Below are 14,265 nucleotides of genomic sequence, written 5' to 3' on the forward strand. Positions count from 1 at the left end.
TGGACCGATGGTACTGGAGGACCATAATTCGTTAAGCGCAGGATCGGTAACGGACCGTTGCCACTGAAGTAAAGTAAGAACCAAGGCAAAATGCTAGAATATCAATATGGTCTATCACAATAAACAGGTTTTTGGTTGAAGTTTTCTTGGATTGGAATTTGAAAAACATTTTCTTCTTTTCTTTAATTTCAGGTTTCCGGTGATAACTCTTAATTACTCTCCATGACAGCAGTAAAAATATGCTTGGTCAAGGTATGTACTACTGTAACCACAATAAGATTAAATTTGTATTGCTACGCCTGTGTATCGTTATGCTTTCTCTGAGAGTTCTTGGAGCAGTTTATATAAGAGATGTTGCATATCCCACTGGTTAAATAGCGGTTTTAAAAACAACCGGAAGAAAACTTTGTGTCATTTTAACACAGCAATTCAAAATGGCTTTATTGAATTCCTCATAGCAATCTTTCGTCATTGCGTATGTAACCACCATTAAACTATTAAACTACTTATGCTGAACATTATTATTAAAGAGTTTGTAAAATCTTGTAAAATTATGGATGCTGCATTCAAATTGGTAAAGAGCAGCATTATTGGTATTCTAAACCTGACTTTTAAAACCTTCCGTAGAATGAGCACTAGGCATTAAAATGGTTTTATAGCTAGAAAGGTACTCAATAGTTTTATAAATGAGGTCATAAAAACCACTAATAGAGTACAATCAAAACTCAAATTGTTACTTGACAGTATTACTAACAGCTGTCATTGTCATCCTCTTTGTTTCTAAATAAGGTTCTCCGTTGATTTGTTATAACCATTCATATTTCTTAAAATAACTTAAACTTTACCAATTAAGCCCCACACTTTTTCAGCAGAGATAAAAAGCTGAAACTTTCAGGAAAGTTTTGTTTTAGATCAACTAAGAAAAACCCGCAACCGCAAAGATGTATTTTTAATTTTGTCCCAATGTCCCACAATGCTATGCTGAAAAAATTCAAAAACAGTGACTTACAGAGGGATGGGGGGTGGTATGCAGTTTTTACATAGCTTTGTCATTGCGGAGAGGTTAGAACATTAGATTCGAATCCAGAAATTCTATCATTGACGTTCCCGCTTTAACCGCTTTCGACTTTTCCATCCGAGGGCAAAGTTATTAGTTTGTGCTGACTGAAAATAAGCAGGACCCGTTATGCTTATACGACTGTAATTTTGTTATGTGTAACATCTAGGCTTTGAGCCTTCTTTCTTTGTTTCTTGGGGTCCAAGTTGATATCTCAAACCTAGCCTTCCCTAGAATCGAGAGAAGGGTGCGTTTTGGTAACGCTGGGAGGAAATGAGTTAAAAGAAGAATTAAAAATTCAAGAAACATTTATGATTTCTAACAGCCACCTCATGTCAAAAAAGTTCATGTTGTAGAGTTAACTGAACCACCAAGTTGACGTGCCATCATGGTTTTTAAAACCTTAAACTTTTCATTCACTTTCACATGTCAAGAGTTGAATTACAAAACATCAAATAACGATATTACAACACAAACAACTCACGTTCGCTTCAGAGGAATTGTTTTACTTTATATAAACAATCTCTCAAGCACAAAATGGCTTCTAAATTATACAGGTTTTTATAATCATCAAGTAACTGTTAAATCAAGGAAAGAAATCAATGGATCGTTTGATGTGGAATTGCTCCCTGAATGGTTATTAGCCTGCGAACGTTATGTAAACGTGTAAGCGCAACGTGCAGCAGTCGGTTTCCCTAATAAAGCAGATTAATTAAAGTCCGTCATTGAAGCAAAGCCACACATAACTTGCATCAGGAGTATCCCTCGAGCAAGCAAGAATTTTGCACAGGGGTTTTTTCTCGTTTCATTAAATGCGCCATCGCCGCGAATCTTGGCTGGGAGGTGCTTCTATAGAGTCAGTTGGCCCCCTAATTGTCATGTACTCCAATAGCCGGTTGCAAAGTCTGTCGATAAAGAAGGGTCAAGTTTTCAACAGGACCAAGGACAAATTTGAAAACTCGCGAAAAATTGAAACCGTCTGTTTGTCTGGGATTGAAGGTTAAGGACTAAAAAGTCAAAAACTGTGTTTTTAATCAGCTTTTCGATTACTTAAGTTGTTTGTAAAGCAAGACTTGTAATTAGATCGGTAAGATGCATTCGGGTGTAACCAAAAAAGCGTAAATCTCAAAATGTCAAAAAATGCAGCTGTAGAAAAATGTAGCTGCAGAAATTGCTTTGTTTTTAATATGTTACATGTATAAATAGTACAGCCGCACATCTATTATTTTTATTTCAGCGGCCTTTCGATAAACGTAAAATTATTGGCCATTTTCTGTTCATCTAACAGACACTAAAACAAGAGTTTCCCGATAACTACCTTTATAAATAAGCAAACACACAAAAACATGGATCGAGAGGTGCATAACAGAGCGCGGCGGTGATTATCGTTTCATAAAATAGAAAAAAACATGTCACTCGATTTTGTACGACATCGAATGTCTCCATCCTGTCTACGCTAATGTTGCGGTGATCAGCGGCCCATAAGGCAAAGGCATAGTGCAGCAATCAAGCCAATCAAGCGGCTAGAAGAACATCACTTTTGTTTTCTCTCAATTCTTTCAAAATAATTCGATTTTGTTCGCGCGATCGCAGCTTCACATCGCCCTCGCCCACACGATCGCTGTACGAGAGTTTGCATTCGTAGCCCACGTATAGTATAAATTACTGTTTAAAAGATACATTCTACGTTCGTTCGTTCATTCATTCATTCATGCATTCGTGCGGTCCTTCGTTCGCGGCATATTTACCCCGTGGGGGTAGCTATCGAGCAGTATATCACGGCAGCCACGATGACGATGACGACAGCCTACGCATGCGCTTTGTTTTCATTGGTGATCCTATACACCGTTGACTTGTATCCGGTGATCTCAGTTAGTTGATCAATGAATTTATTTATCGAACGCCAGTATATGCGAATAATATTGTTGGGAAATAGAGCCTTCACATTTGAAGGAAAAAGTATTAGGTGGTTGTCTGGCCGCAGCATTCGATTTTCAATTCAATTGATCATTGATCAATGGATAAGATTTTTATCGAACGCTTTGTACAGCCGATACATAAGATACGAGAGGATCATTTTCATAATACACCAACAAGTTATTTATTGCACGTTCAATTTCGCCTAAGGTTAGGAATCCGGAAACATTAGCTCGGAAAAAAATGTTCAACAACCCACTCTCGCTCCTGTTATGTAAGTACACGTATCTATGTCCCACCAAATAGTATCTCATTGGATCTTACGAGTTCTCGCCGGGTCACATTGTGCTTTGGGTGCAAAGTAGAGCTTTGCATCATGGCGTGCTAACAACAAAACTACAAATTTATACACTGCTTCAGGCCACACACCTCCGCCGCCCCACACAAGTATTTAGAACGATATGATTTGCAATCTACAAGTCGGTTGGAACATTGTTGTAGACGCTGCGCGACGTTATGGCACCAACCCAGTGCTGTACCTTGAACTTATAGATGATCTACATGATTTTTATCAAGACCAGCTGAATTGTTCAGACATTGTTTGTAAATTCCGATCAGCCTTGCAGCTCTCTGGTAGACTTCTCCATTCTTAGCGATAGGCTTGGGTCAAGCTCACCTGACAGTCTCGTGACCTTTTTCTTTGAACTATCACCGCGTGACGTTTCCAGATTGTGTATATTTTCAGCCCTCTGTAGTCACATTGCCGTCCGACCGGAAGACAATTTACTTGATTCCATGAATTGTACAGAAATCCAGGTTATTTTAAATCATCATTTCGTTGACGGTCGTGCTATGTTGGTTTGAGTTGAACAGATTGATATGCATAAACTTATCCGAGCGGTCGGTGTTTGCTCGCAGTCGAGACCTACCCGAGAGAGCTACGTGATTTAAATTAAGGCTGCGAGGTCCACGATCGTTATTTGAATAAATAATCAAATTTATGGCAAACAGCGTCGTGCATGTACCGTACTTGGTGTGGTATCGTTGCTTCCAGTAGACAGCGACAGTTCGCAGGGGTCAACTGACGACAGGACCCTAGGCTATTTCCCAACATGGTTGGCATTTCTATTCAATGATTTGTAAACTCATTCACTGATTTGTATATTTAAAAGTGTCATTGAATTTTCAAATACAGTGTTTATTGTATCAATTCTCATTACAGTAGTAGGTGATCTTTTTACCCTGAAAGTTCAGAGCCAATTTTATGAATCTATGAGTTGAATATATTATTGTTAGTATGTTGTGAAACGAATATTCTTTTTACGTCGGACTAAGCCTTACGGTATGGAAGGTGTCATTTCACAAAAAAATGACAATATTAGCGATATGAAAAACGGTTAGGTTTTAACCACCAATTACTTAACGATTTCCTGATCGATTTTCAGTTATTTTAATGAATCGGTCGAAATATCTTCTTCTCACTAACTTCAATAAAAGAAACTATTGATTTTGGAAAGTGCGTTGTTGGAAAATTATCAAGTGCTATGTCACAATTCATGGGGCACAAGCACAACTCCAAACCGTCGAGCAAGGAACGGGCGACCCAAATTCGAAGAAATCGATTTTTAGTGAAAAATTTGGTTACAAAGTACAGATTTGGCAAGTAATTTGCCAATGTGGTATGAAATCACTACTTTATTTCACAACCGCGAACATGAATGCCGAAATGTATCAAACGGAATGTCTACAAAAGTGTGTGTTAGGTACCACTTATTCGATAACATACAGGTAACACACTGTTTTGGCCTGATTCGGCGTCATGCCATTGTGCGCGTTCCATATTCCAAAACGACGTCGAGTTTGTGAAAAAGGCGATCAACCCGCCAAATTGTCTAGAAATCAGACCTATTAAAAATGTTGGTCTCTATGAAAGCAAAATTGTGGAAGAAGGATAATGGAGCCGACGAATTGGAGAAATTCAAAAAAGATTGGAAAAATGTAAATGAACAGTTCGATGCAATAGCTGTCCAAAACTTAACCAGGAACTGTAAAAAGAACAACGATACGGTCCCTGCTGCTTACACATTCCCACGTAAGTTTAACGGCGTAGTCAGCGACTCTAGTCTGATTGTCAAGGACCTTCTGGACTTTGGAATTGGCCGATTCAACGATTCCAATGTCCAACTGGCGAAGATACTGGTCTGCAAACAATTGCATCATGTATCGCATGATAACCGTATTAAAGTGTATAAATCTTCCGATTTGTTTTACGCGACTTTCACCGCTGTACAGTATAGGATAAGGTTAAATCTCTTTTCTCCTAGACTTCTCAAGAAAGTTGTTTCTCAGAATAATTACCCCAGCACTTGCTAAATTGAATTCAGCTGAGGAGTTTCTAGCACTTTCAGGAACACCAAAAACCACCAATGTTCCTACATTTTCACCAAAGGGGTCAGTCCCGGTGTTATGGTTAAGTAGCATTCACGCCTCTCACGCCTCTCACGCCGAGGATCCGGGTTCAAATCTTAACCCCGCAGAAGTCACTAATGACCCAAGCTGAAAAGTGACTATAATCTAACAAAAAAGTGGAAGTGGAAGTGGACCGGAGCAAAATCGGGCACTCAGCTAGTATACAATAAATCTTGAATTGCCGGTAGTTGAAGGGCTAACAGAGGTGATTTCTGCGGAGGGCTGCCTGTCCGCAGTGGCCGGCGCTTCCGACGGCAACACTCGCACTCTCTCTTAAACCATCATAGAAAAACAATTCTGCCTCTAAAACCTCCTGCATGCCAGATTTGGTTCCATTTGCTTGATTAGTTCTCGAGTTATGAGGAAATTTCTCTTTCATTTGTATTGAAGCCCCCCCCCCCCCCTCTTAGAAGGGAGAGAAGTCTCAAGCCATCATAGAAAAACAAATTTGCCTTCAAAAACCCCTACATGCTAAAATTGGTTCCATTTGCTTTATTAGTTCTTGAGTTATGCAGAAATTTGTATTTCATTTGTATGGGTTTGTCTCAAACGACCATAAAAACCTCTCCCGGCCCCAAAATCCCTGCCGCTAAAATTTTTTATATATTTAGATTTAAATTCCTGCTTTAAGTTTAATTTCATGTTTATTGACAAGTCTGATTTCAACTTCGGTTTTAAGTACAACTTCGAGTATAATTTCACGTCCGATTTCGCCTACGACTTGCAGGCTTCCTCAGTGTCTGTTCGAAAACAGACACTGAGGAAGCCTGCAAGTCGTAGGCGAAATACGTATCTGTCGTGAATAAAATACACATAGTAGAATTAAATTGGATAAGTTTTCTTATTTTTTATTTTTAGGTTTCGTATTCTACTAAGACGCTCCAAAAACTTCAGTTTTTTATCTTGTTTGTCAATTTCTAATTTTTTCGTGATAAAATTTTCATAAAAACGTTTTTTTTTTGTTTCTCAGTATAGCTGAAAATTCGGTTTTCCTGATTTTTCTAATGCAAAAATACAGATCTCATGAACCAAATAACCCAAACCGTTTGCCATGAATGCAGGGATGGTTCGATCACTATGACTCAATTTTGAATTATTTGACAGTACCGTCTCATTCGAGCAAAATTAGACACAATGATATCTGGAACATTTGTGGAACTAGTTATAATCTACAATTTTGCAAAATAAAGTTTTGCTGTATCTTTTGTATTTACGGTACTACAATGCTAGTACCTCTTTAGTAACTAAATGAACGTTCATTTAGTCACTAAAGAGTAACTAGCATTGTAGCGACGTAACTACAAAAGAAACTGCAAAACTTTATTCAGTAAATTCTTATCTTATATATAAAAATGGATTTCTGTCTGTCTGTCGGTATGTTCCTTATAGAATTGAAAACTACTGAACTTAGGGACTATATTGGCTCGTTTTATTGTGCCTGATTTTTATTTTCAGGTGGATTTCAAGCCACCATGAATCTTGCATGTGCATAGTATTTTTCGATATAAATTAACAAATCATGATTGTCACATTATATTAAATTTATTCAATTTACAAAAAAGGTGTATTTGTGATCTTAATTTTCGTAATTACTGACTACAAGAAAACTATTCAATATCCAGGTTAGTTTCAAATAAATGGTGTTTACATAGCGAGCATCGTTTCGTATGGCAATTTAGCATCGTTTGTTTTTGTGCCTCGTTTGTTGCATTATTCCACACCGAAACCGCGCGTAGTTTCGGCAAATTACATTTCAATTAAATTGGATCTTTATCTAGCTCCCCTTTTTACTAACAACAATTCCTTTCCCGAAATGCTTGTGAAGATGCAGAGGATTCCCTGGTCTTTAGTAGCAACAAGTTTTGGACTAACATTCCTTCCCATCCCACCAGGACCTGCATTTGGACGTGGCCGGCGTCGGTATTGATTAGTATGCAGGGACCTGATAAGGTTGCACAATGAAGAACAGTGTGTTGTCATAAGCATGCTTTTTGTAGCCCTCATTTTGCAATTTTCACGGGTCCTGGTCAATAATGGAGTAGCAGCACACGGGCGGTATCCTATGCTTGCGCTTATGCTAACAACAATTTTTTTATGGTGAATTGAGACCCCTCCCCTCTTTAGAAGGGGAATTATGACCCCTCTCCCCTTTAAGAGGAGGGCTTCCATACAAATTCCCTCATAACTCGAGAACTAATCAAGCAAATAGAACCAAATTTGGCATGTGAAGGTATTTTGAGGCAAGAATTTTTTTTATGGTGAATTAGGACCCCTCCCCACTTTAGGAGGGGGCTCTTATGCAAATGAAATACAAATTTCCTCACAGCTCGAGAACTAATCAAGCAAATGGAATAAAATTTGGCATGTGAGTGTTTTGGAGACAAGAATTTTTTGTATGTTGACCCCTCCCCTTTTCAGAAGGGGAATTATGACCCCTCTCTCCTTTAAGAGGGGGGGGATTCCATACAAATGAAATACAAATTTCTTCATAACTCGAGAACTAATCAAGCAAATGGAACAAAATTTGCCATGTGAAGGTTTTTGGAAACAAGATTTTTTTCTATGGTGAATTGGGACCCCTCCCCATTTTAGAAGGGTGGGCTTCTACACATGAAATATAACTTTTCTCATAACTTGAAAACTAATCAAGCAAATGGAACCACATTTGGTATGTGGGTGTTTTTGGAGGAGAGAATTTTTTCTATGATGAATTAGGACCCTTTTCAGGATGGGCGCTCCCATACAAATGAAATACAAATTTCCTCATAACTAGAGAACTAATCAATCAAATGGAACCAAATTTGGCATGTGGGGGATTTTGGAGTCTTGAATTTATTTTATGATGGTTAGAGACCTCTCACCCCTGTGGTAGGGGGATAAGATAAATAAAACAGAAATTTTTGTGTTACTCAAAAACTAATCGAACTCGAGAAATTTTAGACTTTTTCATAAAACATTAGTCAATAACAAGACCACCAAAAACTATCAATAGTAACGTTAGATGATTTAGGGCGAGACGGCCACAGGCCGCGAAGCGCCGGCCACTGCGGAGGGCAGCCCCCCGTAGAGATCATCTCTATCTAGGTTTATTTATTTTCCTAGATCTACTGACCTCTATTACTTTCCTTCAGTTGGGTCACCCCTGCGAAATGGTACTTTCAGCGAAAAAAATTTTCCGTGAAATGGTACATCACGCGTAAGGTATTTCGCGAAATAGTATTCTGCGAAACTCTATATTCCGCGTTATGGTCAACCGAGAATTGGTGTTCCGCAAAATGGTATTCGGCGAAATGGTTTGTAATGATGGCGAATATATAAATGTTATCCGCTTTATTTTATAAGGCTAAGCAATGGAGGGAGTTGTTTTCTACTTTACTGTGAGGAAAATTTGAACCCATGAACTCGAGATTGTGACAAAGGTCATCCGAGATTCACGATTTATGTACAACACAGTTTAATTTGTGGCAATAGAACGAAGTTTTTCGGGTCAGCTAGTTATAGATAATAACTAGTTCTACAAATGTCCCATATATCATTTTGTCAAATTGTGCTCGGTTGAGACGGTACTGTCAAATGGATCAAAATTGAGTCGAAATGATCGAACCATCCCTGCATGAATATTACTAAATTTTCTTAGCAGATTTAAAAAAAGATTATCGAGAGATATAGAGGTACTGCTGCTTGCCAGAAAATCGAGCAAAAGAAGAAATTGAGAAAAAAAGAGAAATAACAGCAAAGAGCACAAAGGAAACGCGGGAAAAAATTGGACGCGCTGCCAGAAAACTGGCATGAAAAAAAACGAAAAAAGAAAAATGTGACAAAATTGGAGGGGAAAACGAGAAATAAAAATAGTAGAAAAGTGGAAGAAAGAAAGCGAGGGAGAAAAAAGGGAAAACGAGGAAGAACCCTAGACAAAACGTGAAAGGAAATGAGAATAAACTGGGCAGAAAACAAGTAAAAACAGGACAAAAAAGGAGAAGGATAGAAAGGGATGAAAAAAGAACAGAAAATGCGGAAACAGGAGAATGGCGAAACGAGAACCGAAAAAAAAGAAAAACAGGACATAAAGAAAATACACTGGGGAGAAGAAAAAAACAGTAGACAAAAGTGACATATAAGGGAGAAAAGCAGGACGTAATAAGAAGAAGAGCGGAGCAGATAAAAAAGGAGTTGAAAGGCGAAAAGACGTAAACCGAGACCAAAAAAGAAAAAACGCGAAAATGGGTAGAAAGTGACAAAAAACGAAACAGGAAAAGAGGTGAAACGAACCTAAAAATAAGAAAAAACGAAAGAAGAAAAATTATTATCGGAACAGTGGAAATGTAGGAATCAGGAGAAAGGCGAAACGGTACAGAAAAATAAGTGAAAAATAACAGAGAAAGAGAAAAGTGGATGGAAAAAGGGAAAACGTGACAAGAAAGAGAATACGAAACAGAATCCAAGAGAAACCAAAAGGGGAAAGAAGAATAATTCGAGAGAAAAAAAAGAAAACCGATAGAGGAAAGTATATAAACGGGAAATGTGGTCAAACGGGATACAAAAGGACAAATATGAGACAAAATGCGGGAAAATGGGGCAGAAGAAATAGACAGACAAAACACAATAAAGTAAGGGGTAAATCGAAAAAAAGACGAACGGGAGTATAAAAAGGCATATCAGACAGGAACGCGAAAGTAGAAAGCTAAAAAACAGGATAAAAGGACGGAAAAACGGAGTGTTAAAAGTAAGAAAATGGCACAGGCGAGTACGAAAAACGAGAAGGAAAGTTTATCCTGAAACGATTGAGGAAAAGCAGTGAAGATAAAAACTAATGGGACAGGAAACGAAGAAAAACGGTTATTATTCCAGAAACACGGGACAGAAAAAAAGGAAAACGAGAGAAAAAGAGGAGAAACGGATGGGAATGGGGAACAAAAACTGAGAAAACGGTACAGAAAACAAGAAAACTGAAGCAAAATGGCAGAAAACTAGAACTGGAAAAGTGAAAAAGCAGAACAGAAAAGAAATAAAACGTGCGGGACTATAAAAGTTTCCGAGCCCATGTTTGAATTTCAATTTCAAGTTTAATTTCAAATGTAATTTCAAGTCCAATTTAATTTCAATTTGTGTCCAATTTAATTTCAATTTGTGTCCAATTTAATTTCAATTTGTGTCCAATTTAATTTCAATTTGTGTCCAATTTCAATTCTAAGTTCAATTTCGATCCTAATTTCAAACAAAATTTTAAGTCCAATAAAAAAAAAAATTCAAATTTTGTTTTAGGTCTGATTTCATATCTAATTCCAGTTAAAACCTCCAGTCCGAATTACAACAAATTTAAGTCTAATTGAAATTAGAAATTAGAATTTAAATTCACTTTTAAGTCTAATTTCCAGTACTGATCAAGTTTGATTTCAAGAAAAATTTCCAATTTCAACTTTAATTTTAAAAATCCAGTTGCCCCGCAATATCCAGAGTTATTAGCATAATAGGCTGGTATTTGTGTCATAAGTAATAATAGATTCACCATCCTACAGTTGTTTAGCTTACCACTGACGTAAGTTTTTCCTTGGTTTATTGCATGTATCGTAAATTGGATTAAATCTCTTTAGTGTTTCTTCAGGAATATTTGTGGAAAACATACAAGCACTGGAGTGCTAATGTTTGGATAAATCACTTCTAATGACAATTAAAATAATGAGGAATCATTACTTAAGACGACGAAGCGAACATCGAGGTCAACACACTCTTAGCAAGCTGTCAACATAATTCTATTTTTTTTTAAATTTGTTATCACCATGAAATAACGATGGACATCACAGTAGATGCCTTTGACCTTAGTAAAAACAAACAAAACACCAAATCTAGCCCCCGATGTACAGAGAAGATAACACAAACATTTTATGGCCTTCGGCAATGCAGGAACAAGATAAGACAACGCACCAAGGGCCCACATATCTCGTCATTATATGGCTCCACATGGCGACCACAACAACGTAATAACAGGTCAGTCGATTATTCGCAGCTTTCGTCAACATCTCATTACTTTACACACGGGTGATTATACCGCCGGGCAAGAAAAAACTTCATCCAATTGCTGCCCGGCCGCGGTCGGCAGAAGGTAGATGGCAATTAAAAACAAATTAGCACTGATCACTTACATTCATAATGGTGTTCTTTGAAGTCACCGCCGTCCATGTCCATGTCCCCGTCGTCGTTGTCTGCGTCGTCGGTTTCCCGCGCAGAATGCATGGCCGTTCCCGGCCGGTCGTATCTATGCATTGCCAGGCTGCTTATATCCATATCAGCCACTTCGTTATCCATTGTTGGTGACGACGTTTGGCTGTGTTCCATATTTGAAAGGTATTCGGCCACTTATTTGAATTGATTGATTAGGTATTCTTCTGTACACTGTATTCAATACTAATAATATTGCCTTCTCGAAAAAAGGTTAAACTTGTGCAGATTTCTTCCATCATCCGTTATCGGTAAATGAGCTGAGGTGGTTAGCGACAGCATTCAAATATATATATTGAGAAATGGTGGCAATAAATAATCACGTTCCCTCATTTAAACAAAACTTCTCGCCTTTCACCATTGAGTAAACTAGATCTTAACTTGGAATTCATTAATTATCACTCTCGCTCTCTAAGCAACACTAGATCTGGAACAACTTGTAATCACTCTTACACGATGATAAACAAACCACTTCATACGAAAAACTATCACGTTTCAGCAGGGTAGTATAACATCGTTGCATTTACATGGCATTCACGTTTTTGCGTTTCCAAACTAATCACTTAATTCTAGAACATTTGAATTTTTACGAATCCTGGAAGCTTACACGCGACGAATAAATCCGTCCTGCCGTTAGGTCCGCCGAATACACTGAATGGACTGCGAGAAACTGGCGACCTCGCTGGAGCCGTAGCTTCAATCAGTCCTCCGCGTACCGTTCATCAGCAGTGTCGTCGTCGTCGTTAAAAGGCCGGCAGCCCCGGCGAGCGACGGTGGTGATGATGGCGACGACGAGCGACTACACTATAGTCAGAGCGCGAGTCCTCGCACCGCGAACAGCAGCAGCAGCAATACCATCGTCATGATCGTCATTGCCGCGCGGCCGCCGCTGCCGCGCCATATTCTGCCATAATAGCTGCTGCACGAACTGCGAAAAAACAGGTAGGTAGGTAGGTAGGCTGGTGTGTGCACAGGCCGCAAATCGATTGAAACCTAGTGGGGTTAGCCGGGCTGGAATGAGAGAAAAACAAACCGAAAGTCCCCGGTGAGAATGATATCATCACGTATCAGTCAGAAGTGCTACACCGTTTTGCAGTTATCGGTGTCTGTAAGGATCGGAATGTGTGGCGAAGGCAGTTTTGTCTATTAATTTATTTTAATGGCAGGTGATCACACTATATATACCTGTTGAAATTACTAATTACCGCTAAACAGTTTATGGAGTTTGTTGAAGATTACTTCTCCTCTCTTTAGAAAGGAGCACCAACAATAATGATCATAAAAGGCGTACAGACGTAAGAGTTGGAAACAATATCTCTTGAAGTAGAAAATTACACAATCGACAAACCTTTCAAAGAAAAAAAAAGCACGATTTAATTCGCCTGGTTGTGAAAGGAGTCGTAGTTTTACCATCTAACTTGTTATTTGAGAATGAAATCGACACATCTTCGGAACTGTTAGTTAACGCTGTGCTAGTGGGTTCATATCACATCGATTGACAGATAATAGATATAAAGAATAATAGTACCTTTTATTTCGTCATGGAAATCGGTTCAGTCGTTCAAAAGTTATGACTCATGAAAAGATTACGCAAAACGCCGATTTTTGGGGTCACCCAATCCAGAAAAAAGGACCCCAAACGCCAAATGAAAAATTACGGGACAAAATTTTTCTGAAAATAAATAAGTTTACAGAATTTGAACCAAATCGGAGCACTTTTAAATTTTGATAGATTTTCTTGTCTAGGTAAATTATCATGGGAAAAATCGTTATATACATATTATTACTAATTTTAATGTGTCGTACACGGTTGTTTATACTTTTAAACTACAGGTCCAATCAAAAAACAATCTGATAGTGACCTATGAGGCAATATTACCTTGCAGATAAGACTAACAGCGCATGAATCGAGTTGGGCGTTTCTGAGAAACAGGCGATTTTAAGCATAACGTTTAAACTACTTGTTTGTTTTAAAAAGAACTTTCTACAAAACATTATAATAGCAAAAGCTTTCATTTGGCACCAACATCATTTAAATCAGTTGTATCGGTTCCTGAGACAATCGTGTCACGTAGTTTTCACAATAATACCTATCAAACACACATAATAGCGTACGAATCGGTGTAACCATCTCACAAAAACAGGTGATAGTAACGAAAACATCACGCACACAGGGGCAGCAGGGACCGAGAGCCCAGGGGCTTGATGATCAAACCCCCCCTCCCCCGGTGGTCTTCTCTATAAAATATCACAATGTTCGAAAGCAGCTGCGTCTAAGCGAGCCAGTGCCGCTTAAAGCACTTTAGCCCATGGAGTGCCGTCCTGTACACCAGGATCGATGTCAGTGCGATCTTAATTATGGTGTACTGGCCACGGCAAGGATGCATGGATTGAACTCGACCCTTTGGGCTGATGAGCCTGAAAGCGCTTCCAAGATACCACGGTCGACACCAGGGCCTGGACGAGATCACAACAGAGCAGGAGCTAAGAACTGCACTGAAGGCGCAGTTCGAACTGGGCGACGTACCGATGGTACGCCGACTGAGTAAGACCTATGCCGGAACACAGACGGCAGCGATTCACCTTTCAGCGGTAGCAACGTCCAA

At 38.7% G+C, this 14,265-nt stretch overlaps 1 protein-coding gene across 1 annotated transcript in view; it reads right to left on the bottom strand.

The window, feature by feature from the left end:
• Positions 1 to 12,372, bottom strand: part of LOC128738957 (probable serine/threonine-protein kinase ndrD) — a 122,672-nt gene extending 110,300 nt beyond the window's left edge. The window contains exon 1 of the mRNA XM_053834462.1: positions 11,584 to 12,372. Within this exon, the coding sequence (XP_053690437.1) occupies positions 11,584 to 11,776 (193 nt within the window). The 5' untranslated portion in view covers positions 11,777 to 12,372. The remainder of the gene's footprint in view (positions 1 to 11,583) is intronic.
• Positions 12,373 to 14,265: the final 1,893 nt, after the last annotated feature.

This window comes from Sabethes cyaneus, chromosome 2 (assembly GCF_943734655.1).
Source record: "Sabethes cyaneus chromosome 2, idSabCyanKW18_F2, whole genome shotgun sequence".
Lineage (NCBI taxonomy): Eukaryota > Metazoa > Arthropoda > Insecta > Diptera > Culicidae > Sabethes > Sabethes cyaneus.